General features: G+C 38.7%; 1 protein-coding gene across 1 annotated transcript; it reads left to right on the top strand.

Moving 5' to 3' along the window:
* ARPC2 (actin related protein 2/3 complex subunit 2) lies at nt 1-27,618 on the top strand. The gene is made up of 10 exons (XM_034421740.3): nt 1-434; nt 11,520-11,554; nt 13,181-13,293; nt 15,922-15,967; nt 16,565-16,751; nt 17,982-18,075; nt 19,565-19,691; nt 23,434-23,534; nt 23,874-23,974; nt 27,158-27,618. The coding sequence occupies exons 1-10, from the start codon at nt 361-363 to the stop codon at nt 27,180-27,182; spliced, it is 903 nt and encodes a 300-aa protein (XP_034277631.1). The 5' UTR covers nt 1-360; the 3' UTR covers nt 27,183-27,618.
* Nucleotides 27,619-27,721: the final 103 nt, after the last annotated feature.

The raw sequence follows: 27,721 nt of genomic DNA, 5'->3' as shown, positions 1-27,721 counted from the left end.
CTGCGCGCGCGCAGCTCAGCAAAGAGAGCGGCGCCCGCGGAGAAGCAACTCTCCGCAACTTCCCGAGGCGAGTCTCAGGTGGAGAAGGCGAAAGAGCGCGTGCGCACAACGCAGTCTCTCTCTTTTTTTTCTCTCCCCCCCCCCACCCAACCCGGAAGTGACGCACAGTGCCGGCTCGGAGAAGGTGGGTAGGGCCCTTAGTGGCGGAAGCGACTGGAGTCGGGCGGGTCCCCGGTGCAGCGCGCTCCTCGGCTTAGGTGGATTTTTTTTTTTCTTCCCCTTCCCTGTTTTCCCCCCCCGCTCCTCCTCCTCCTCCTCCCCCGCCCGGCTTCCGTACCCCTCCTCACTGTCGCCATCGCCATGATCCTGCTGGAGGTCAACAACCGCATCATTGAGGAGACGCTCGCGCTCAAGTTCGAGGGCGCGGCCGCTGGGTGAGAGAGGCTGTGGGAGAGTGGGAGTGGCAGCGGGTTGGCGGATGGACGGGCAAAGGGAAACCGGACGGCCGGTGCTGGTGGGGGTGACCCAGGCGCCATCACCTAAGGGAAGTCGAGGCTTGTCAGGGCTCCCGAGCGACCGGACGGGGATAGGTGTTCAGGCCTAGCTCCCCTACCACAACCCACTCCCTGGGACTCTTGGTGGTGGTGGGGGGGGGGGGGAGACCCTATCGAGTAGGCAACGTGGGGGGTGAGGGAGGAACCGACCGTTAGCCCCGATGGAGGAGGAGTGGCTCGGAGCCAGGCCCCGGCTGCTCTTCCGCTCGCCATTTCGAAGTGACTCGGTGTTGAACCATCAAGCCCAGCTCGGAGAGGCGCGGTTTCTCTGGCCTTTCTCCCCTCCCACTGTCAACACGTTGGTGTAGTTCTCCTTCCGGGCCTCGAAAGGGATTCAGTCGCTGGAAGTCTTTTTTTTTTTGAGGAAGAGAAATAACCGTACTTGATTATCAGAAGCGCTTCTTAAGGGCGACTCACTCCACATTGTTGCCCGGCTTTCTGGGCTTTTTTTTATTTTATTTTTTTCTCTTCTCACGTGCTGCTTGTCCCAAAAATGCTTTTTTTCCCCCCCTTCAACCTCATGAAAAAAATGACAACCAGGACCCCGGATGGCTGAGAATCTCTACAGACTTTCACGTGCTGCTGCTGCTTTTTTTTTTTCCCCTGTTCCTCAGAAAGTGCCCTCTCCTTTGCGAACTGAGTCGGTCATCTTTTTTTTAAAAAAAAAAAACAAACAAAACCTGGGTGCATTCCCACCTTTATGTGAAGGGCATATACGTTTGAGAATATACCTCACTTAACCCAATAGGAAAGTCGGGCATTTTCAGCATTTTCTTAAAAGGAGAGAGTATGAGGCATCTAAGAAAATCTAGTGGAGGTGTTAGCATTCACACTTGAAAAATGAAAAAAAAAAATTCAATTCCCCATTTCTTGCCTACTGAATGTACCTCGGGTGTGGTTTGTCTTACTCTATTCCCTGATGTGTGAACTTCTAGTCTAGAAAACTCTTCTAGTTTTGTGTATGGCATACACAACATTTGTGAATGTTGCGGTTTGAAAACATTCTGTGTGACGTAGCTGTAGACATGGCCTATCTAGGAAGAGATTTGTTATACTGAATAGTCAAGAAATGCCCTGCAGGATAAAAATAAAATCTATATTTCACTGTTCATCAAACCCCACCCCACCCCAATTTTAATTGGTTTGCTGGAAATTAGGATTCAGTCTATTACATACCCCTCTAATAGTACTTAAAAAATGAATTTAGACAGTTTGGGTCACTTCTAAATATTTGTGCCAGCATTATGTTATATTCCAGTGTTTAAGAGAAGCGTATATTTAATGCTTAACTTTGATAAATTTAAGTTTGATAACATTAATTTTAACTTTGATAAAATTATCATACCTATCAACTATGCATAAAATATTACCTGCTTAACTAAAGCTGTTAAATCAATCGATACAAGAGCCATTTCTCTAATGCAGTAGATACAGCTGAATTTGCAGTGCTTTTAAGTTAATTGTCATGCATAAGTAGGCTTTTCCATACAATATAACACTACAGTATATCCTATGATAATATTGTGTGGTGAAATCTAGATTTATTTTAAAAATGCTTCTGCCAACGATTCTTTTAACATCTCTGGGCAGTTTCATCATCTTTAGTGTCATTTGTTCCATAATGTATTCTCAGGCTTGGAGAATGTAGTTATTGTAACTGTTCATGTCCAATGCATCTATTGTGGGAATCACAAGAGTTGCCCTCTTAATGACCTGAAACTTTTGCTGGGCTGCAGGGGAATGTGCAGTCCTATATGTAATTCAACTGTTTTATTAGCTGTAGCCTTATCTGCTGGTTCTGAATATTGATATGTTTGTAGCACCAGTCCCAAATAACATGAGATTCTGGAGAACCATGTCATTGGCAGTTTCATATTTGTAGGCATGCATTTTTCACACTGATGTTGCTTTAGATAAATGTGTGTGCAAATTCCTCTCTTGCTTGCAGTGGATACTTCTGAAGATTGCAGAAAATAAATGAATGTGCTGTCTTTTATGCACTAAATTCATGTTTGCCAGAAGGATGATGGAGATCCTATATAGCAGAGGTGTCAAACTCGATTTCACTGAGGGCCGCATCAGGGTTGTGTTTGACCTTCGGTGGCAGCGTGGCCAGCTCAACATAAGTCGTGTTGGGGTTGCCTGTAGTGGCCCAAGTGCTCTGCCAGCGAAACGGGCTCCCGAGCTCCGTTTTCAGATGCGATGGCCTCCTGCAACCCTCTGCCAGCAAAAACAGAGCTTGCAAGGGCCGCCTGCGGCCCTTCTGAGCTCTGTTTTCGCTGGCAGAGGCACCGCGGCTGGTCCTTTGCTGTTACCAGGGCAGCCCTGCGGGCCAGATCTAAACACCCCGCAAGCCAGATCCGGCCTCCGGGCCTTGAGCTTGACACCCCTGCTATAGAGCTTATGATTATCCTTCTTTGTTACATGCAGTTGTGCATGCTTATTGTCTTACTCTGCCTTTGCTCTGGTTAATTCAAAGTATCATCTTTATTAATTTCTATGTTTGGTAAGGTTAATTTTTATTAAGCAACTTTTAGTAGCATCCAGTTGAATAATACATCTGTCTGTTAATACAAAAAGCACTCTTGAGAACAAGCATTAATACTACTAGTATATAAGCAGAAAGGAAGTTATTACTTCTGCATTTTTAAGGACAGAAACCATGCCCTGACAAGCTCAGAGCCAAGACAAAGAACTGAAATGAATGCTAATCTATTTGCTTCAAGCTGAGTCATCTCTTAAAATACACCTAATGGGTGTGTACAGCGAGCTTTGTTTCCTATATTTATTGGCGAAAAAAATCAACCAGATTTCCCAAGATTCAAGGTGCTTTTTAAAAAATAAAAAAAAGAAGGCTACTATACCTGTTAAATTTGAAAACAATATATTGTACTGGTTTGAGTCTCCTTAAAATAATAAGATTATTTATAATTGCAAATATGAACTGAGTGAATCAAGTGACTATTACAAAATAGGCTATAATGCACAAGTAGTATGATTATAAAATTTGACTTACATTTGAGGGCTGCTGGTTTTCTAGTAATGTGCTTTTAGATAAAATCCAGTAATAAAGACAGACTAATATGTAACAGTTGTGATTCAGTGATTACATTTCTTATTAAAAATTTGGAACCCCCTCTTTTCCTTTGTTTGATAGAGGAGCAAGGACATTCTTCCTTATCTCTTTTGAATCGTGTTATAGAAGGGTTATGCTCACTGTTGGATCAAACCAACAAATTTAAATTGGATTGTTAAATTTGTATAATAGAGAACAAAGGGCAAAGAAGTTCTAGGAAGTATATCTGGCTTTCATTTTTTTATAGCAAGTTTTCTTTGCATTTTTGCAGAACTGATGTATGACTTCATCAGTGTCCAAGAACACTAAGTAAAAGGTACTTTTAAAAATTAAAGACAGAGCATTAGAGCAGCCCAGAATGCTAATCATCCAGGCGGATGTATTGATTTGCGAACATTATGCCCACACCTCTTATGCTGTGCTAAGTCATACCCTGCTGCTTTATTTAGCAATTTTCACTTTAATTTTAGCCTAATTATAAAGGGCACATGTTGCTCTCCCACATTAGAATTAACATGAGAAAGTGACACACAATGAAATATCTTGAATTTTTGTGAAGAAGTGTAGCATTTAAGATTTCATGATTATCTGCAGAGCTGTCCCTGGCATACCTGTTCAGATTTTTTTTTACTGCATATGATTCTTTAAGCTGTATAGTATCAGATTCAATTTAGGCCTAATTATCAATAATTTATTGTAATCAATTTCTAAAATTGGTTATCTAAAAATATTAACAAGTAAAAGATTTGTCAAATTTGCCAGGCCTATTAGGTTAGGGATAGATCATAATGGAGAAACACTATGTGGTTGGCAAGAATTGACGCTTGATGGCTATAATCACAAACGACTGAGAGTTTGAATATAGGCAGTTGTCATTGGTTAGTCTGCAAACTGTCTTAGAAAGTCTCCTAAAAATGACCAAATGGAAGTTTTTAATATTAGAACTTCTTCATAGTAGCTGATGTCTTCATTTTCTCATAAGAAGTTTTATAGTGTATAAGAGTGTCAGTAAAGTGAATGCTTATGCTATCATTCTGAATATGTATTTTCTTTCTGGAGACACTTCAATATGCAGTTGCAATTGCAACACTTGTATTACACAATAAGGCAAACTTAAAATCTTAAACTTAAATCTCTTAAATGTTTCTAAGGGAAAAAATAGAAGGTCTGAAATAAAAATCAGAAGCAATTCCTAGTCTTTATCAATATATTGACTGCAATTATTAGTTGGAGCACAATGGAAGGAAAGTGTGTAATTTGTAAAGCGTAAAAATTGCAAAAAAAAAATCCCCTTTTTTGCATGTCATTCTGCTTTTCCTTGTTTGTATGACTTCTAGAATTTATTTTCTGAATTTCAACTTTATCAAAGAAAAATGTTGAAATTAATGAAAAAGAAATTAATGAAAAAGAATGCAATATATGTTATAATCCTTGCTAGGCACTTCAGTTCAGGTGATTGATGCTGAAATATACCGTGAATTGAAAATGCAACTATTGGCTCTTATTGCCATGTGAACACTTTAATATAAGGCTTCAATCAATCCTTTGGAGAGGTCAGCTTGCTGTATAAAGAATACATAAATATACTAGAAACACTGAACTGAAGAGATGGCAAAGTGGTAGCTGAATTAGCAATATTTTTGTTTTATTAAAGGAATGCATTGACTCATCTTCCTCCTCAAAAATATAATGCCCATGTTGATTCCTTCCTTTTTAAAAAATATGATTGATTTTGCCTTGTATATTTATCATTTGGAACAAAAAGTTTCTTCCCCAAGTAATTTTGCTTAAGATTGTAACGTGAGCTTGCCAGTACCATGTATTCCAAAACCCAGTACAACCCTTCTTTTATGCATCCTGGAATCCTCCTTCTGATTTATTATTTGAACCAGACATTAATTGGATGGCTGAATTCTGCAATCTCCTTAACTATGCTGCATTGTCCATGTATGCCTCATATATGTATTGGACCCCACTTTGTTCTGATTTTATAAATAATAGGGAAATTCCATTCAGTAGTCTCCTTTGCATATTGTACAATGAGTATTTGATGATGGTTTAAAATATGTGCTTTTTTAAAGCCATGCTAGTTGCCAGTACCTTCGATCAGTTGGTTTGGGAGTATGGGGGCAATCTAATTCAAAAAGTACAGTAATTTCGTAAAAAAGTATGCAATTATGGTTGATTGAAGAGAGAAAAAGGATAGCAGGAAGAAAGTAGATCATCCCAGCAGTAGGGTAGATGTCCTTCCATTTGGATTCAAGGAATACTTTAAGAGCATACAGTGTTTGTTTATGCTAATGTGAAAGTGGAAAATCACCTTTGGCCAAAAAAAGTCTGCTGATTTTGTCCTCTGAGTTCAGATGAGCTTGTCAAAACACATCTTTCTTGCATTTAGAGTGAGAAATAGGAAGGCAGCTGTCTGCTGAGTGGTATTTTGGGTTTTTATACCTTTTTAGTTTGTTCCTTCAAGCAGAAAGCAGCAAAAAGAAACAGTCCATGTCTTTTAATATTTCAGGTAGCTTGTGCTATAGGAAGCTCATGAAAAAATATGGTATGTTTTCATTAATTTGTAGAGGAAAATAATAGTTGGTTTATAAATTTTAGAGTGAATACAATCTTGTAAGATAATTTGGTTATGTGAAGGCAAACAAATTGGGAAAATAGCCATTGGAAGTAGAAAATAGGTTCAGTGTATTATCAATGCATTTTCTGCACTTCAGTGTAGAAAAATATATATGGCATGTTCTACGGAATGCTGATGGTATAGGTAGTCCTCAACTGAATGACTGCAGTTGGGACCAGATTTCTGGTTGTAAGTCATTATGGTTATAAGACAAGATAAGGTACCCATATGATCGGTCCCAATTTTTTGACATTTTTGGAGACAATCATTTAGAGCAGGGGTTTCAAACTCGCGATGGCACGTTGTCGTCACGTGACATATCCCCCCTTCGCTAAACCAGGGGTGGACGTGGCCAGTGCGTGACTCATCTGGTCCACAGGCCGCGAGTTTGACACCCCTGATTTACAGAATAAACCGTTAAGTGAATCCATGGTCATTAAGTGAATGGCAAGGTTTTAAGTGTGAACCTATTCTTCTGAAGGGCTGTTTTACAACAGCCAGAAGTGCTTTATAGGCCATAAAGCACTGTTCTGGCCTGTCATAATTTCAAACAGTGATTAAGCAACCAGTTATAAGTTGAAGACTATCTGCATATTGTTCTAAATATGATAAAATAGCTAATATTACTAAATATGTCTTTGGGCTGCACATTTTCATTCACAGTCATTCTCTTTTATGCAGGATATACATATAAGGAACTTTTGACACATATTACAGCTTTTTTGCCTAAGGGATACATTTATAATGAATCTTGGAAATGTTAAGTGTTTTCCAATTGCCCAGTATCAGGTTCAAATATCACATTTGAAGCCACATTTTATTTACTAGTATTTTCTTGCTGTTCTTTGGGATCCCAAAAGATATATATATATGCAAAATGAAAAAAATGCATCATCATCACAATTTTCTTTCCAGTAGGTCCCAATTATATAAAAATACATTCTAATTGTATAATGTTTTGCTATTGTGAAAATAAATGATCTAGGCTTTATGTAGCTTTTAACAGCTCATTAAAATATAGTTAAATATTCAAGATTTTGCTTTATAAAAGTGGTAGTCTTTTATAATTTTACCTAAACTATGTATCTTTTATAGTTGTGCTATGCAAGAATAAGGTTGGTTTTGAGACATAAAGTCTAGTGTTTTTGGATTTAGCTGATGAATGCAAATATGAGATTGAAAATGAAATCCCAGATATTGCCTTCCTCTGGGGACAAGAAGTGCTATATATAACTGGTCGCGATTCTTGGGAAAATGGAATTGCTAATGGAAAAGAAGCCTATACGAAATTATAATTTATCTTGATAGAGTTGCGAATACATAATGAATATGATAGGAATATTCCAGAGAATGCAATAAATACATGGTAGAATCTCTCTAGGTATGACCAACACATTTTCATTGTCTGGCAGAAGACCCTATCAAAGTCTAATATGTGGAAAATATAATAATAGTACTGAACATGTGGTATGTTGTCCAAAGAAAAATTAAGATCCCACATCTTAATTTTAATATTTTATGTACCACATTATCTTATCCACTGTAAATGGGACAAAGGCTTTATACATTAATTACTTTATACATTAATTACTGTTTTTCATAGTGGAACATCTGTAGATAAGACGTCTGTATCTGGTGATTATTGGAACAATGTGGACTATAGATAGGTTGATACTGTTTACTCTGCCTTCTTGAACCTAGAGATCTTTATATCAGAGAGTTTGTTGAAACAGGACCAGAAGGAATAAATTTTTAATTCTTTTCCTTAGTCTTTATTGCATGTGCTAGTACACAGTCCTCTGGCAAGGTGTTTTTAAGAAAATTGCTGCATTAATTGGTGATAAATCAGGAATGATACAGTCCTTCTCCAAATTCCAGGGAACTTTTCACCTAGAATAAACAAATAGGAAGAGTAAATAAGATTTTTGTGAAATTGTAACAGGAAGTGGTTGCTAGTGATTATTTCTGTGCATGGTATGAGAAACTGAGTAAGGAAACCATTTTCTCACTGTTAATAACAGAAGGCATCCAACTACTTCTACCTTTTTTTTGCAGTTATGGGAACTGAAAAACTAGAGGGTTGTTCAGAGTCTTTCCTAGTCTATATATTTGGTTCAGTGTTTTCTTTGCAGAAACTGCCTGGAGAACCTATTGATATAGGCAGAAGGGGATTTCACCAAGAGAATTCTTTGCCTCTTCATTTCATATAATTCTGAATTACAAGCACCCACTATATAGACAGTATATTGTTATATGCTAAAACAAGTTTGAAATGAATCTTATATAATTAGTATAAGAAGAGTTGTTGCTAATTTCCAGAATTCATGCCTTATTTCTATTTCTGTTATTTCTATTTTTCATTGGTCTTCTCCTTACCTCTTATTTTTATTCTACAAATGCTATAAAAGTATGTATGTGTGTAAATGTGGGAGGATTGTTGAGAAGTTGGAACTTAAGAAGGTCCTGAATGAAATGGTTTATCTAGCCCCCTTTTAAGTCGTGCTTCAGCCCTGGTTATGGGATTGAGACAGTATTGGTTGGGCTTTTTGATGACCTCTAGTGAGAAAAGGAAGTGGATAATGTGTCCATCCTTGCTCTTCAGGACCTCTCAGCACCCTTCAGTGCCATCGACCATAGTATCCTACTGGATAATATCTGTGGGGATTGAGCGTCGACAGCATTGTAGCGAGTTGGTTCTGTTCCTTTCCCAATGGCCAGTGTCACTTGGTCTTAATTTGGGGCAAGACTTCCTGCTCTTGGCCCCCAAATTGTTGAGTGCCTTGGGGTTTGGTACTGTTTTCACTCCCATTTAATATCTACACGAAGCCACTAAGTAAGGCCATCCATTTAAATCTCCACCCCCATGAAATAGACAGTGCTGCCAACATCTTGTCTAAGTGTCTGGAGGCTGGATGGAGCACAACAGGCTTTGACTCAATCCTCTTAAAACCAAGTAGCTTTGGGTTTTGGGATCTAGGAATTTACCATCTTTGGTCCTGGATGAGGGTGCATTGCCCTAGACCATTGATGGCTAACCTTTTTGCCATCGCGTGCCAGGAGAGGGGGGCAGGGCGGGTCGCGCGCGCATGTGCCCACACGCATGTGTGCGCAACCCCCTCCCCCCCCGCTCCTGGCACATGATGGCCTGGTAGGCTGGTTTTTCTTTCTTACCTGGTTCCAGATCCTCTCTGTGTATCTGGGAACGGCGAAAACAGCCTTTTCCACTCCCTTGGAGGCCCTACGGAGGCTGAAAAAGCCCATTTCCCAACTCCCGGTGGGACAGGAAGTGACATTTTTTGCTGTCCCCAGCCTCCAGAACCTCTCTAGGAGTCTGTAGGAGCCTCTCTAGGAGTCTGTAGGAGCCTCTCTAGGAGTCTCTGGAGGCTGGGGACAGGAAAAAAGTCACTTCCTGTCCCACCGGGAGTGGGGAAATGGGCCCTTTGAGCCTCCGTAGGGCCTCCAAGGAAGTGGGAAAGGCTGTTTTCGCCGTTCCCAGATACACAGAGAGGATCTGGAGCCAGGTAAGAAAAAAAAACGGGCCTTTCCCCCCCCCCCAGGCCCTCCAGAGGCAGGAAACAGCCTGTTTCCCTACTTCTTGTGGGCCCAGAAGGCCTGAAAATCAGCTGGCCGGCGCGCGCATGTGCTCCAGAGCTGAGCTGGCGTGCCCACTAATATGGCTCCGTGTGCCACCTGTGGCACGCGTGCCATAGGTTCGCTATCACGGCCCTAGACAGACCCTCCAAACAATTTGGATGTCCTTCTGGATTCATGACTATAACGTGAAGAGGTGGCCATCATGGCTAGGAAGGCCTTTTACACAGCTTCAGATTGTGTGCCGGTTGTGCCCATATCTGGATCAGGTGCTGTATGCTATCATTCATTCCCTGGTCACCTACATGGATTACTGTAATGCACTCTACATGGGCTGCCCTTGAAGAGTATTTGGAAGTTTCATTTGGTACAAAGTGTAATGGAACAGGCAGCTGTGTGCACACCTAGATCTAATTTGCTAGTAACCAATGTAGTTAGGTTTGTAAGTAATCAAACAGTAAATTTTATCAGAGTCAATAAAATAGTTCTCAAGTTTGTTAATATGATATATGGAACTCTGGTCTTCCAAAACTGCTTTACAATTCTGTATGCTTGTTTAATCCAGGCAAAAATATATCAGAAATATTTATCAATAAGCTATACTATGCAAATACTCCTCTACTTAACAGCCACTATTGGGCCGGGAATCTTGGTCATTGAGCAAAGTGACGGTTAGGTGAGATGTCACATGGCTATTTCATTTAAGGATTGCAATCCTGGTTATCCCAGTTGCAGTTGTTAAGCAACTGCACAAGTTAAATGGAGTACTGGGGAGATGGCCAGGCCTCCTGTTGTAGTTGTGTGGAGAAGAAACCTAACTTCCCCTCCCCCCCAACTGGGAGATCTGGGCCCTCTCCTGCAATAATGATGATATGTGCTAGCCTTTTCCCTTCTGGGGGGACAAACGCCAGTATTTTCACCCCTCAGGGAAAAAGACAGCACATGCCAACATTTGCCCCACTCTGGCAGGGGAAACACTAGCAAATGCCAGCATTCTTAAAGACTTAGAACAGTGGCATTCACTAGTGTTAGTTAAGATTTGATTTCCATTCCTCTAACACAGGAGGATATCCCCTCCCTATACAGAGAGGAAGGGAAATCCTTCAATGTACTGGGGGACTGGATCTCAAATACAGTGTTCCCTTTACTTGCAACCTTCCCTGCCCTCTTCCTTGTTGACTTTCTAGAGAAGCTGGCAGAGAAGATTGTAAATGATAATCATGTGATTCCAGGGTATTTGGCAACCAATCATAAATGCAAACAAGTTGCCAATTGCCAATATGCAGTTTTGTAACGGGGGTGGGTAGGCTATAGCTGGATGCTTTACAACATTTTGCAGGTTGTAAAGCACCCGTTCTGAGACGGTTGTGAATGTGAACTCATTGCTGTAAGTCAAGGACCACCTAAACAAATGAGAGGAAGAGGGTATTTGAGTTCTATTTACTTCAGTCTATGAAAATGTATTTGGCAGTATTAAGTTACAATTCTGTCCATTTCACTGTAGAGGCAGAGAGGACTTAATTAAAAGCTAGAAATGACAAATGCATAATAGTTATGAGTATATTTGAAAGGGTATAGGGAAAAATCTAAACTTCAATCTTTCTCAAACTTTCTCGCTCCTTTCAATCTTTTGTAAGTAATTCATCTTTTATTTCCCTCTTCCCTTCCCCAGAAATAAACCAGAGGCAGTAGAAGTAACATTTGCAGGTAAGTTCTCCACTTTTTAATTTAAAAAAAAACTTATTGGTGTAAAAGGAAGTGAAATGTTCTGACCCAGGTTGCATAGGTGGATGCAGGCACCAATTACGACGTTTATTGCACTGCTAAACACAACACACAGTCCTCTAGGGATGTCGGTAAAACTCCACTTTTTGCTACAAAACCACCACCAACACTCAGTGTAACCCAGTCTCACTAGCTGGGACCAATAGTCACCAGAACCAAACCCCCAAACAGAAAGAAAGTCAAAGTCCACAAACCCTGTGCAGAGATTGCAAAACAAGGTCCATAAACCACAATCCCAGAGTCAGAGTCTACAAAGCAAAGTATGCAAATCCAGAGGCTGAAACATGAGTTGAAGTCAATGTTTCCAAAAGTCAGGGAAATGAGTATTGAGACAAACAGTTGTTCTTGACAAACACATCTTCCCCAGCCTCTGGTTAAATCACCCTGAGGCAGGTATTCCTTGTGAGGAGGGGTGTGGCAAACTTGCAAGCCTTGCAGATCTCTGAGCTTCCCTCCACTACACTTTGCTCCTGCGGATCAGATGTGGGGGGAGGATCTATTGTCTCTCACTGCGTTCATGAAGGCAGCCAGCTCCCCATCTGGTCAAACACTTCCCCCAATGTTGGAGGGGCCTGCTACAGCATTGTCCTCAGACCCTGGACTCTCCAGATGTTCCAGGGGAGGCATGCCATCCCTTCAGATCATCCCGGTTCTGCCTTCTCCAATCTGGATTTGTTCAGCCTTTAATCTGAAGGCTTTGGATATGTTGGAATATATGGTCCACTATGCTAGTCATGGCTTGGGATGACACGAATCAGTGCAGTGCAAGTTCAGTGCAGTTTGGTGAAGAAGTTGATTGTTTTTGCACTAATAGGTATGAAAGATAAAGATGCTCAGTTATCTTTAATACAGCCTTTCCTAATTCACATTTTTTAAATTAACACAGAGATTGAAATGCAGTTGCCCTTTATTATTCATACTCTGAATTTTATTTTTTTAGTTTTATATCCAAAATGCATATTAGTATAGAAAAATATATATCTAAAGAAAACTGCAAAGAAAAAGGCATTTTGTATTTTTACTTACAGTGTGTATAACTAAGAATTTGAGTAATAAAATTGTGTGTGTATGTGTGTGTATACAGAGAGGGGGGGGCTCCCAATCTTTTGGACACCAGGGACCGGTTCCAATTGAGAGAGGTTTTTCCGCATATCAGAGGGGGCGTGGTTTTGTGTGCTGCCTGCATCCTACGGGTACGGCTTCACTTGTTTGCGTGGCCCGGTTTCTGGCATGCCCTGGACCACTGCCGATCCACGGACCAGGATTTAGGGAGCCCTGAATTAGAAGAAATATATTTGATTGATTTGTCCACCCTTATATTTCAGTTTTAACTTGATTAATTATTTACAGATAATGGATTTTTGCATATTTTTATAGGTAATAGGTATACGTAATCAGTTTTTTATTTCCGTTTTATAGACTTTGTATTGATAACAGATTCACAATGTAAACAGTTGTTTTGTCTTTGTTTAGACAGCTTCGTCTTCCAATATATGCCTAAATTGAAAATATGCAAGCACTTCAAATTTTCAAATGCTTTCTTCCTAGACTTTGATGGAGTCCTTTACCATATTTCCAATCCAAATGGTGATAAAACAAAGGTTATGGTCAGTATTTCTCTGAAATTCTACAAAGAGCTCCAAGAACATGGCGCTGATGAGGTGAGATTAGACGTATTGCATATGTCTTAAATGAAAGCTTCCCCATATTCATCAATTAGTTCTTTGTAAGTTAACCATGATGTCGTCAATATTGTCTCTCTATTTAAATGCATTTTGATATTAGTATTTAAGAAAGTGCACTAACTTCATTGCTTCTTCCTCCTTAAGACTTTTGGGGGTTTTGGTCATATATGAATTTTTAAGACAATTACATAAATAACTAAACAGATGCATCCAGCTAAGAAGGAGTGTTCTAAAATTTGATTTGCATAAACGGAGGATAAACTGGTATGCACATATACAATCAGTAATATAAAATATGCAGTGCTTTAACATAGGTAGATATTACAACATTTAGGATGTCAGGTCTGACTCAGTTGTTTAGGTGCAGTATTTCTCAAAGCATTGCCTTACACATTCTCCTTTTCCTGACTTGCTGAAAGTCCAGTGGTTTCATCTCCCCCTTCTGTAGAACAATAGATATTTGTGTGTGTGTGTGTGTGTGTGTGTGTGTGTGTTGGGGTGTTTTCTCTTATATCTGAATATTTGCAACCAAGGAACTATCTTCAAAGGAAGGCATATTTAGTGTTTAATTGCACACAGCTGTTTATGTATATATTGTTTCAGCCTTTTAGTGATTTTCTCATTAGCATTAGTCTAAAGTACACTGGGTATACATGGGTGTATGTCCATATTTATAAAAATAATAGAACAAACATATTCTTAAATTAAATTTTGTTTCCAAATATGAAACAATGGCAAATACACCTTCAAGACAAACATAACTTCTTATGATTGCATCCATGCAGTGTTCTTGCTTGTGTTCTAGAAATGGTTTGCTCTGTCTTCTTCCAAAGGTGCTTTTTTTTTTAAAGGTAACTGGACTTTCTTGGTTTTTTTCCCTTTGAAAACGTTTGGCTTTTCATCAAATGAACTGAACTGACCTGAACTGAAGAAGCTTCTTAGATGAGAAGCAAAATGTTTTCAAAGGAAAAAATCAAGAAAGTCAAGTTGCCTTTTGAAAACAGCACCTTTGGGACAATCATGACCTGAATGTTTGAGAATCTCCATAGACATTCTGCCATGATGTATTTTTCAACTTCCCTGTCTAGCCTGCAGCCCTGGAATTCTGTCTCTCCCCACGCCCCATCTAAGCATCAGCCAGCATCAAATTCTTAGCATTTGAATCACAGGGATCAGTTTTGGTATTGCTATCTGCTGAGCTGAATTTCCAACATTACTTGTGTTTCAGTTTAATAACTTTGGTCCTGACAGCAAAATAAAAAATAAATGGAGAGAAGGACCTCAGTCCTCCTGTTGACCGGGGCACTACCATTAAATGATAGAGTGTGTATTCTATGTTAAACCTGGAAACTTCTAGTGAACCATTTAGAGTAGAGAGACTCATACTATGGGTCTGCTTAAATTTAGCTCATTTTGCTCCTGAAGAATGAATTGATAAAGTTGTGTTATATTGCAGGTTTCTTGAAGATAACCATTTATGGTAGAAAAAATACTCCTTTCTGTGCCTTGTGGTTAAATGTCTCAGCAGAAAGTGTGACTCAGTTCCTGAAATGGTTTTCAGATGTTTCATAATTGTAGCATTTGTGCTGCAATTGGTGTCGGTTTTCATAGAAGCTTATAACATTGCTTGAATCGTTTTGAGGGTCACCTAAGAAGAGCCAAAGGGTATGAAAGCCCAGGAGCTAAGGCCCATGCCAACCCCTGTACATACTCGGAAAACCTGGTGCCTGTTTTGTCTGAGAAAGTCAGTTTGAGATTGATTTGTTTCTGAGAAAGAGAAATAGTTCTCTTCCAGTTCAGGGTAAGATTGGCTCTAGTGCTTAATCCACAAATACTGGAAAAATTTCTGCCTCTCCCTTTTTGCCCTTTTTTCAAATAAAAGCTTTATGGTAAATAATGCAGTTATGGTATACATATAAAATTCATTGTTCAAAAACTCACTGACCGGCAAATAACTTCAGGATAGCAAACATGGGTGTATTTAACTAAAATACACTAGAATTCTTTGGAAGTGATTTATGGGATGATAACCTAAAATTGCAGTTCTGTTAACTTGAAAGGAGAAGCCTAATTTCATATTCTCAAGACTTGAGTATGAGAAATACTAATATTTGAAGGATATATTACATTCATTTCCTCCTTGGAAAAAAGACAGAGACATTATGCACTATGCAAATTGTATCACAAATAATTTATTGATAGATTTGGTTGTATACAGCTCACCAATTTATTTTTCACCTTCCTGGCTTCTCATTTTTTGGAAATGAAAGCAGACATTATGCCCCCACTAGCGGCAATAAATTGTGAAGTTTATATGTCATATCTTGAGTTGAGCAATATCTAAATGAATCTCCCAAGATGAGAATAGAGTAACAGTGGTAAATTAGGGTGTTTGTTTTTTTCATTGTGCCTTAAATCTATCTTCATTCTTTAATAACTGAATTTTAATTTGAGATGATTAGAACTAATAATTGGGGCATCTAGAAAAAGGATTTCTCCTAGAATTGACTAAAAAAGATTTAGAGATTTTAAGGATGAGAAATTCTGAAGGGACCAAATAAAAATACATGTTAAAGCTCATAATATTTTTTTTCTGTCTCCTAGTTATTAAAAAGAGTGTATGGAAACTACTTGGTAACTCCAGAGTCTGGTAAGCCTCAGCATAATTTGTGCCTTGATTCTTATTCAATCCGTTGTTAAATTGTAATTATTCTCTGCATTTCAAACAGAGAAATTGTTCTCCATGTTTTCAAGCCAGCTCACAGTTGGGCTCTCCTTGTTGCAGTGCTATTTTAAAAAAATACCCGCCTCCCTTCAGCATTCCACATGGAGGTCTGAGAACATCAGAGCTCTATTTCTCTGCAGCATAAGCTTCTGGATCCACCCCCAAGCAAGGCCCCTCTTATCTAGTTAGGGATTCTTTGTACTGCGTAAAGAGAGTGACAGGCATTCAGAAGCTCTGGAAAACCATGGTTACCTTCAACAGTACTGCTTCCCACTCATTTGTCCCAAAATGCAGGGATAAGAATTGCTTTCTCTCACAGTTGATGAAAGGAGGAGAAACAGTTGCCTGGTTGAAGGAGAAAAGCATGTTTAATCTTGCCAATAATTTATTTGAATATCTTCCTATTGGGGAATTGGAAAGAGAGAACCTGTGAATGACTGGCCAGTATTGTATTGTTTTCTCCAGAAAGAATTAAGATTGAAAAGGAAATCTGCAAATATTCTTATTATTTACCTGTTCTAGGTTACAATGTCTCTTTGTTGTACGATTTGGAAAACCTTCCAGCTGCCAAAGACTCCATTGTCCACCAAGCAGGCATGCTGAAACGCAACTGTTTTGCTTCGGTGTTTGAGAAATATTTCAAGTTCCAAGAGGAAGGCAAAGATGGAGAGAAAAGAGCAGTCATCCATTACCGAGATGATGAGACAATGTAAGAAGTACTATCTTTTTCTTGCCTTGCGACTTGGTCAGTTTCCAGACCCTCACATTTTAAGATGTTCAAAACATTCCACCTTCATTTATCCATTATCATTTGGCATCCAAAAGGTCTTTTAGATAGGAAATGGCAAATCTTTCGATAGATAAATGTTGACAGCCAGTTAAAGATAAAGCCTGTCTGAAACATGCGGTACAAATCAACATACACAGGTTTTCCAAATACATCATAATATGTAGGGTACTATACGCTAACACCAATTGATTTAAAATCATGAAGCACTGTCCCCCTATACTGGAGTAGAAATGGTAGCCTATGGTCCCTGAATTCAATTTTATTGCTCTCAGTCTCCTCCAGCCCTGATTGCTAAAAACTGAAATTTTCTTGTTACTGAATCAGAGAATCCCTGAAGTGTAGATCTTAAAATAGGCATACAGTACCATATTAAAAATAAAATAGTCCTGCCCACTTTCTTTCCTCAGCATTACCTCCAATTGCTACGTGAGGATGCCGAGGAACTCAAAAAATCCAGTGAGCTCAGTTTTGAAATATTACTGACTGTCTGGAATAAAAAGAAAGCCCTAACCCTGTAATTTTTGCTTTCATATGAAGGGAAAATGTACAAATGGATTGTAGCAAGTGACCTCATGGAGTTGGAGGGGGAAGTAGCAAAATCAGAGTCTCAGCAGCCAACATGAAAAAGGAAGAAGTGGGAGGAAGAGTGTATTGAGGAAAGCTATGGAGAACAATGAGATACTTTAGGAGGAAAGGAAAGGAAAAGAGAAGAAGTGGGCGGAGGGGCAGTTCTTGAAAGGATCTTGAATGATAAGTAGTTGATTTTGTCATGTATTGAGGATGAGAGAAGGAAAGAGTTGGGAATAGGATCTTTCTCTGTTTAGCAATTAGCTTTTCACTGAAGTTGTTTTTTTGACTGGCCATGCTCACAACGACAACCATATTGTGAAAGAACCTTTTGTTTTGTGGTGGTGTTCCTACCACTTTCTCAAAATTCCAAAAATGCATATGCCAAACTCCAAAAGGATTAAGGATTGCAAAGAGGTACTGTACTAGTTCTCAGGCTGTTGTGTATACTCCCATTGGAGTTGAGGTATGTGTCGCTAGCACTATAAAACTATCAGTAAACATTTCTGTTTGTAAACCTGTGGGCTCTTAGTATTGAAGTGACTTTCTTAAACCATTGGGATTTTTAATCTCTCTCTCTAGGTATGTGGAATCAAAGAAGGATCGTGTCACAGTGGTTTTTAGCACGGTATTTAAGGATGACGACGACGTTGTGATTGGAAAGGTGTTTATGCAGGTAGGACCATTTCTGTTTTGTAGAGATTTAGTGGATTGTGATTGACGTTCCTATTCTCAGAAGTTTGCTATTGCCTTTAAAGTGAAGTTCTTCTCCACTAAAACTAACTGCTATTGCTGGTGCCTCTTGAAATTTACTTATTTTTTATACAAATCAAAGAATACTTACCATCTGTCTTGCTATCTGCATGAAGGCTGAAGAAAAGAGGGAGCTTGAATAGAAAAGCAAAGGCTCACTTGAGACATTATCTGTTTGCTCTGAACAGCTGCCTGGCTGGCAACATTTCCTGCAGGATGCAGCGTGGAAGATGAAGAAGAGAATTTCAATTGCTCTGTTGAGGCACAATTATGTTTTGTGCTATCCCAGTATCAGCTACTGGAGACTGTTTTATTGGACTTCCTGAATTGTTTCCATTCCAGTGGTTTGAATTACATATTTATGAAATTTATTTATAACATTTATCTGATCACCTGAAACCTTTTGGACGTAAGCCATTTATAGAACTTACGTAATAAAAGCAAAAGTCAAGATAACAAAAGCAAAAATCAGGATAAAATTACTTAGAAGAGTAATTAGAGAAGCTAGAATTACAGAAAAGGTGAACAGTGTGTGATTAATAAACAAAGGTCCTCTAGAAAAGCCATGTTTTCACCACCTCAAAAACCATAAAGGTTGGGGCTCCACCCATAGCTCAGCAGGTAAACTGTTCCAGGGGAGGGGGCTCTCTACTCTCATTTTAATAGAACAGCCAAATACTATTTCATCATGTTCATGTTCAGCCCTGGAACGTAATATAAAAATGCAAATGCAGAATATGTTAGAATCCCTTCATAATTTGGATTAAGAAGAAAGATGTCCACCTTGTAATTCCAAATTAATTTGACTCTCAGCATCTGCTTAACTTTCTAGAAATTATGCATTTACAAAAAAAGTGAATTCTGTATTGCTCGAGCAAGGGAAGTAGGAAGCAGCATTAGTGGAAAGTGAAAGAAATACAGTATAGGAAGAACGTTGAAGATTTTTTTTTCAAGTGTAAGAACTTCAATGTGAGGAATAAATTTAAATGATGAAAAAAAAAATAGGACAAAAATACCATTTAAATCTAAATAAAAAGGAACATTGGGGAGAACAGTAAAATTACTTCCTTTACATCACTGATGAAATATAACTTATTTTATAAAACCCCATAATTTAGTTATCAGTAAAGCCATGGCACATGGAGTGCACATGATTTTATGTGTCCCTCAATAAAGGGTAGGGTGCGAAGGAGTTGGGCTTTCTTACAAACTACACCCGAGCTTTTGAATTTTGTTACTTCCGTGTTAAGAAAAGTGACCTCTTTTCTCACTATGATTTAGACAAGCAAATGATTATGTTAACTAAAAAATAACTAACAGTATCATTTTTAAACTTTATTAAACTTGCATTCCATGTTTTCAGTGTGTTGTTTTTAACTATCTCAACACTCTCATGCCTTTTGCTACCCTAGGAATTTAAGGAGGGCCGTCGTGCCAGTCACACAGCCCCGCAAGTGCTCTTCAGTCACAGGGAGCCCCCCTTGGAACTGAAAGATACAGATGCAGCAGTTGGAGATAATATTGGATATATCACATTTGGTAAGTGAAATTGTTCCCAGCCAGGCTAGGATTGGATGGTAAATATATAAGAGTTGTTTTTCCCTAAACATTCTTTGTTTCTCAGAAATTACCCTTTCTATATATTCCAAACAACAGAGCTGCACACATTTCTTTTAAAGCATTGTGATACACAATTCTTAGTATGCTTTGTATATAGCTGTACCTTGCAGGTCACTACTTAAGCAATGCACTCAAAATTGCATCTATAGACTACCACTAAGCCACACTTCTATTGTCAACAAGATTCTCAGAAAAAAGACTATTCGTTCTTGAGAGTTATACTTGTTGCCCCTACCAGTATAGCAAATGCCCAAGTTAGATTGGAGGCAGGAATTCCCAAAATGTAGGTCTGATCTTGGAGGCTGATGTCTAATCATTGGTGAAAACTTGATTCTTTCCAATAGGGTTGCCACCTTTAACTTTTGCTGATTACTTCTTCTTAAATTAGAAATTGGTGGTGGAGCTGAAAGTTGCATCACGTAGGCTTTTGGCTCTTTTTTAATATTGTTCTGATGCAATCGGGCTACGCAAGTTCTACTCTTAAGAGTGACTGATATGGAGCATCAGACTGAAATAAATAGGCTGTCCCAGAATAATAGAATTTAGATAGATAAGGGTGTATGGAAGCCAGCAAATTATTTATATCCTCTCATCTTTCCCAAGCTAAGAAAAAGATTCTTTAAAGCTAGACATAACATCCTGCCTTCTAGATTGCTTTAATGCTGAAACTCCACTAATTGTGTATGCCTGCCTATGTGGTGTTAATGAGCTAGAAACACTCAGCTGTTCACTACTACACTGTATATTTTGCAAGACATGAGATTGATTTAATTTACCCTGTTATGTAATCATGTTGGAAAATTGGACAAATATCTTTTGAAGTTCCTTTTTGAGCAGTTGAAATCCTCCATTACCTGCTCAGTAGCTAGGTTTTACATTGCCACAATGGGAATAAAGCAAAAGCTGGTACAGAGGTAATTTTATTGATCCCCACCCCACTCCTTGGTCCCATTTTTCTGTTGTTTTATAGATTATATTGTGAAAACACTACCTGTTTATTTTTTGGGACTTTGTATGGGATTTTAGTTTTATTGTTTTCTATTCTTTGGGATTATAACTTTAATGCTAACCATTTTATATTCTTGACATTTACTCTATTGGTGTTGTAATATACTATTATGCTACTTATTCTGCTTAAGATGTTTTTAGGTCAGGGTTGTAGCTCTGTACTTTTTGTGCTTCTTGTGTTTTTGTTTTCTGTGAGCTGATCATTGATTAAATAAAGATTACTTGATTTGGCTTTGGTAAATTTATAAACTAAGCTGGATCAGCCGGCACTAGGACTTAGTACTTCTCCTAAGAAGGGCTGACTGCCTTCAAGAAAGTACCTGTGAAACCATCTGTAAGGAATTTGTCTGTGGACCTTGAAGATTGTGTGACCTATCATTCAATCATAAGTATTCCATTTTTTAAGATAAAAGAATTGTTGATCAACTCCAAGCAATGTTTTGTGATGGGGGTTTTCAGAATCCAAGTGTCTGATTTCTGATCTGGTTGTAATGATTGATCTTACAGGTTAACATTGCTCATAGAAGGGTTTATGGTTCTTTGATCCTGATTTTTAGCTCATCTGAATAGTTTTATAGACCTAGTTCAGTAACTTTGGTAGAAAGATCATAGGTTAAATATGCTTGCTGTGTCATTGTGCATCCATCATATTAATTCACTCAGATTAGGAAAATTTAGTATATTCTGAATTTCTGCACATAAAAAGTACCATATTTTTCGGAGTATAAGATGCACCGGAGTATAAGACGCACCTACCTTTTTTAGTGAGGAAAAGAAGAAAAAGAAATCTCCCTCTGCCTCTGAGCAATTTTGCCTTTTTACAGCCAACAGCCTGCTTTACTTTCATTTTCGTTTTCAGCATAGCTTGATTAGCACAAGGAAAAAAAAATCTGCTCTAGCAATTTACGTCTTTGCAGCAAGCAGCAGAGCCCTGAGCAAAACAGCTGAGAGCAAATCAGCTGAGAGTCTGGAGGCCGATTAGCAACTTGTGCTAATTAGGCTGTGCTGAAGCTGAAAGGAGCTGTTTGTTTGTTTTGTTTTTTTGCTGTTTGCTTGCAAGGAGGTAAATTGCTGGGAGGCAGAGGCCAAAGGGTGGGGGCCAGTGGTGGGCAGGGCTACATTCAGTGTATAAGACGCACCTACATTTTCGCCCCTTTTAAGGGGGGAAAAAGGTGTGTCTTATAATCCGAAAAATATGGTAATATGTTGAGAGATTAGCCTTTGTGCTTGCTTCCCTAAAACCATAATACTATGTTGGGCACAGCCCATCATGAATTATAGCTGATTTGTAAAGCAGCAAAAGTCACTTGTTGGAACTTGGGAGTCATGCAGCATTTAATTCCAGTATAGGCTGCGTCATATCTGTGACAGTCCAAATGCTGTATAGCATAAGAGAATGCAGTAATAATAGTAGTCAGTTATAATATTTCTCAGGGACCAGGGAATGACAGTTTCCATCCACTGGAAAGCCTTTGATTTTTGCATAACAATCCTTTTGTTCTTTATCTTTTTTTAGTGTGTCATCACTACACAAAATTTTAGTTTCAAAATATTGTCTGACTCAGAGATGTCATTTTCGGCATTTTGTTAAAAGCATTCAGTGAGTAATTGGGGAGGAATATGAAGTAAATGAAGGGATGTCGCACAAAATAAAGTCAACCCTTCTCTATTGATGGACAGGCAGAATGTGGAAAAATTGGTTACTGGAATGCTATGCTGAGAGCCCTTGTATAGTAAAACCAATTCTATAGTTAGGTAGGGAGCTTCCCACTATAGGATGTCTTTAGGCAGGGCCTAAATGCACAGTGCTTATAGGTACTTTAACTTGGAATACCTGCACCAAACAAAGAGTTGGACTTGTCCTACATGGCCCCTTCCAACTGTATGATTTGTGGAGTGGGCAGAGGGAAAATGAGCATGCTAACTTTGCTTCTTTCTTTCCATATCTTTCTTATCTTATCTTGTGTTTCCATATCTGTACTGTGAAATCATTTATTATCTTTTTAAGGCTTTCTGGACGATGTTAAACTCCTGAATTTTCAGAATTGTATATTTTGAGAGGGGGCCTTCATCCCTGTCAAACTGAAATGTGTATTTCATTGAAATAGCAAAGTTTCCCAAACCACTGTGACAAAGAGAAAATGAAATAATATCGAGGTACTTAACTTGTTTTAATAAATCATGAAAGATTACAACGTTGTCATGAATCTTGGAAAAAGATTGCAAAATCTGCCAAGAATTATTTCAGTGTCTGCATACAGATGAGATAAATATTTAATACTGTTGTCACAAATAGATTATTGTAATTTTTTTTCTCTCTATCAGTGCTAGCTGAATTCTGACTCTACTTAATGAAAATCTGCATAAAAAAAATGTTGGGCGCAGTGTTATCTTAGTTATCTACCTGGCAACTAAGTGTTCTCTTAGTTGTCTACCTGACACAATTAGAATGATCAAAATGCAATTGGTACTTGGTTTTCGCTCTGGAGAAAACTTGATTATATCCTTTCTGTACAAATATCTTTATTAATTACGGAAATGATGCAAATGAATATTGAGCCAAAGAATAAGATAGGTCAGTTTGGCAATTGTCTAAAGTAGCTATGCAATGATTGCTAAAGAATAAACATTTCTTGATGCCTTCTCTTTGCAGTGTTATTTCCACGCCATACCAATGCTGCGGCAAGAGATAACACCATAAATCTGATCCACACGTTCCGGGACTACCTGCACTATCACATCAAATGCTCCAAGGTATAGGAATGATATCTAGAGTCCCAGGGATGCAAATACCTAACGTAGTTTGGGAAAATGAAATGACTGGTTATGACAGACTTTTAAAAGTTACTTACAACCCGCCCTTGAAGTTACCACTGTTGCACCATCCGCATGGTCATGTATTCACAGGGTATATCTGATAGTTACGCAGATTGTGCTTTAGTCTGGCAAGATTCTGTCTGTGGGCAAACAACAATAAAGAAGCTACTGTCAGTCAATCATCGTGCCATATTGGTTTGTTGCACTTGACATTTAGCTTGAATTTTAAGAACTATGAAGAGCCCTTAGATATATTTTTTTTCTTCTTTAATGCAGGCTTACATTCACACGCGCATGAGGGCAAAAACATCAGATTTTCTCAAAGTGCTGAATCGTGCCCGGCCTGATGCAGAAAAGAAAGAAATGAAAACAATCACGTGAGTTTTAAAGGGGCAGTTTCTTTCTTCTGATTTATTTATCGAGTAAACTTACGTAGTTGCTCATCTGAAATATGTTAGTCTGAATGGCGTACAGAGTGAAAAACAAAACGGTGCACAGTAAAAAACCAACAAAAAACATTCAAAACTAAAAACAATAAAAAGCAAAATCTGCAGGATAGTTTCTGCATACTACTAATTTTCTTAGTATTACATGATCTATTCAATAGTTGATACAATGCAGTCCTGAAAAACACAATGCATATAGTCATGTTTTCCTGAATCGCTGCTCCGACAATCCACGCATAGGTATTCTCTTTTCTACTTGCTAGAGACTGAGTGCAAAGATTTTTCCCTCCATTGCTCTGACCACGCCCCCTGGCTCCTGCCATTCAATCTTTTCACTCAGTCTACTGGTAGAAACCTGAGTTGCATTTCTCTGTCATTTGGATTGTCATTTTCTTCGTTTTTGTTTATTTGCTGGACTTATTTTACTTTAATTTAATTTCTGGAGAGCTGCGCAACTTTAACATTTTATTATTGCTCACTTTTTATCTACATCTGCGCATGTATGTATATATGTATCCCGCAAACAGTTGCTTTATTTATGGTTCAGCTAATTCGATTAAATTTCCTGCTAACCTAGTGCAGTAATATATGGATAGATGATCAAAATAAAATAATTCACTAATGTCACATATTATTGAATTGAAACTGAACAAGTTCACAAACAAGTGAGCTTTTACCAAAATAGACCACACAACTAATTTTCCAGGAGAAGAATGAATGCTACACGTTAAATCATTATTGGTTATCTAAAATGCAACTACTTTAGCAAGCTCTTTATGTAGGAGAACTCAGCCTTCATTGCATTATCTTGCTGGGTTAGTAGCTGTATCCTTCATTCCGAAATATTTGCAGGCTAAAGTATCAATGCATAATTTGTGTGTTCTCAGCTTTTCTAGTACCCCCTTTGTATCATATTTCCAGGCTTTTAAGTTCATGGCATTTACTTCATATAAATCCCTAATGTTGCTGAGAGACTGAAATGGAAGTCTTATTCACTAAGTAAAAATAAAAATCTCTTATTTGGGGGAATAATGCTTTATATCCCTGAGTTCCCTTCATCTTTGAATTATAAATATGAACTCTTTTTGGTAAGATATTTATCAGCCCAACTAGATATTATTTACACTGCCACTGTGGTTCTTTTGCTGTTCCCTTCAGTTGGAAAGCTACATTAATCTTAACAAGCAAACCGGAGTACAAAAGATGTGTGGGTGTTCATGAGTACAGATAATTGTTCATTTCTTCTTTAAAATAAAAAAACTTTAAGGACCTGAAGTTACTTCAGTTGCTATTTTTATTGAAAATTAAAAAGAAAAACAACAAAAGATATTTGTAATTTGTAATAGTGGCGAATATTTGTAGCTCGGGTGTAGAATGAGGGTGAAGGTTCATTCTTCAAGCTTGTGGGTTGGGTTGGTTTCTGAATGTTTGTTACCAGGCTAGGTAACATCTTCAGCAGAGTTTAGGGGATGTCGGTGTCAATGTTCTTCTGTTTATAAGGGCTTCACGTGTGGGTGTGTCAATTGAGGGTCTTGTGATGGGTCAGGTGTAAGTCATCAGTGAGTCTTGTGATGGGACTTGTGATAAGGAGGTTACATCAGGTCAAGGTCATTGAGAGTTGAACTGCTGGGGAGGGGAGTTGCATGGGTTACGAACCCTTCAGAATCCAAATCAGCTGCATAGCCAACCAGAGACAGCACCGACCCTCAACCAACCCATGCAACCATCCCCCCACACCAGCAGTTCACCTCCCAATGACCCTGAAATGATGTAACACACCCACACCTGAAGCCCTTATAAACAGAAGAACACTGACATCCCCTAAACTCTTCTGAAGATGTTACCTAGCCTGGTAATGAAACATTCAGAAACCAACCCACAAGCTCGGAGAATGAACCTTCACCCTCATATTTGTAATTGACCACATTTGTTCACCAAAGTGCATGAATTCAGGTGCAGTCTATATGTGAAAACTAGAAATATGAGAACGTTTATAGAAGTGTGATGCACATAATTTTTTGCAATACAGGTACTCCACAACTTACGATTACTAAAATTGGGACCAGAATTTTAGTTGTAAGTCAGTGTGGTTCTAAGTGAAGTCACTGTGTGACCAAATCCAACCAGGTTTAGGACAATCATAAAGCGAATCGCATGATTGCTAAATCAATCACATTGGTCATTAAGTGAACCCAGCTTCCCCAGTGGAGATTTTTTTGGCGAAAAACTGCAATCATATGCCTGCAGGGGTGATTCAACCATCATAAATATAAGTACAGGTTGCAACTTAGAACTGTCTTTAAATGGTCATAAGTCAGGGACTTATCTGTATCACATAAGGACTTTTAGTTCAAAATAGCTTAATAAGTACTCATCTCTAATTTATAAAGACCTATTGGTCAGATGTAATGCAAGACTGGGGTGAAATGAAGATGAAAAGGGTCAAAGTAACTACTGATTTTGAAAAGAAGGAAAAAGTGAAATGTACTAGATTGCCACAATTCTTAGTGGCTATGAGTTACTAATGCCCTTTGACTATGTATTTTTTATAATCAAACCATTCCATTCCTGTCTTCATGCTCATTGAAAAAAATTTTATGTTATCAGTAGTAAAAATAATAGTATGTATTTAAGCCTGAAATGTAAGATTATAATCTTCTGAATGAATGTTGCTGGATAAACGGAATAGGACACGGGTAAATCTTAGAACAGGGGTGTCAAACTCAAGGCCCGGGGGCCATATGTGGCCCATGGGGTGCTTAGATCTGGCCCATGGGGCCACCCTGGAAACAGTGAAGGACTGGCCCGCAGTGCCTCTGCCAGCAAAAACTGAGTTCGGGAGCTCCATTTTCACTGGCAGAGGGTTGCAGGAAGCTGTTGTAGCCAAAAATGGAACTCGGGAGACCATTTTTTCTGGCAGAACACTCTGGCCACCATAGGGGCCCCTGATACAAGTGACATCAGGCTGACCACGCCCACCTCAGCCCCCCAAGGTCAAACACAACCCTGATGTGGCCCTCAATGAAATCGAGTTTGACACCCCTGCCTTAGAACTTTAAAATCATAAGGACTGCTGGAGCCACCCTCACCCTGCACTCTCTGTCTTCTTGCCAGGGGGAAGACCTTTTCATCCCGTTAAAACCTGAGGCAAGGTGGAATTGGACAACTGCGGTAGAAGGCTGGAGCACTTGCTACCTGATAATCGTAGCTTTTTAATATTGCACCTCTCTGGGCTCTTAAGGAAGTAAATCCAATCGGGTGATGTTTTCTACACAAGTTTGGAAAGTGATTTGTGGCATCGAGCTGTGCTTGCAAGGACTTAATTACAAAAAAAAAAATGAAAACATCCTTTAATTCCATTTTGATCCATTTTTCTTTCTTTTCTTTCCTCCTTCCCGCTCCCCTTTTTTCAAGCTGTTTTGCTTTGCAATATGTTTACCGGTTATGAGTTGCAGTATTTCTTATGGTAATAATGCAATATTAACTTGTTTTTCTTCCAAGTATTTTGAGTTCACAATTCCTGTATCTGAAGAAATATTGTTGAGTACATTAATAAAGGAGATCTTTCTATCTTACCCAGCATGGTTAATGGGGTATTTATTGTTACTATTTTGTGTTCAACAGAATCAGAAAAGGTTTATGGGAGAGAAATATATAACCGTGTATATAAAATTTAAT

This window comes from Pantherophis guttatus, chromosome 1 (assembly GCF_059756535.1).
Source record: "Pantherophis guttatus breed Tessera chromosome 1, ASM5975653v1, whole genome shotgun sequence".
In the NCBI taxonomy this organism is placed as follows: domain Eukaryota; kingdom Metazoa; phylum Chordata; class Lepidosauria; order Squamata; family Colubridae; genus Pantherophis; species Pantherophis guttatus.
The sequence above is the reverse complement of the archived record's forward strand: the minus strand, read 5'-3'. Positions and strand labels throughout refer to the sequence as shown.

Bases quoted from the DNA above. Each gene is read 5' to 3' on its own strand.
- ARPC2 (XM_034421740.3), top strand. From the start codon at position 361: ATGATCCTGCTGGAGGTCAACAACCGCATCATTGAGGAGACGCTCGCG. The intron at 11,555-13,180 runs GTAAGTTCTCCA...CTTTCTTCCTAG, and splicing joins AGTAGAAGTAACATTTGCAG to ACTTTGATGGAGTCCTTTAC. The intron at 18,076-19,564 runs GTAGGACCATTT...TTGCTACCCTAG, and splicing joins TTGGAAAGGTGTTTATGCAG to GAATTTAAGGAGGGCCGTCG.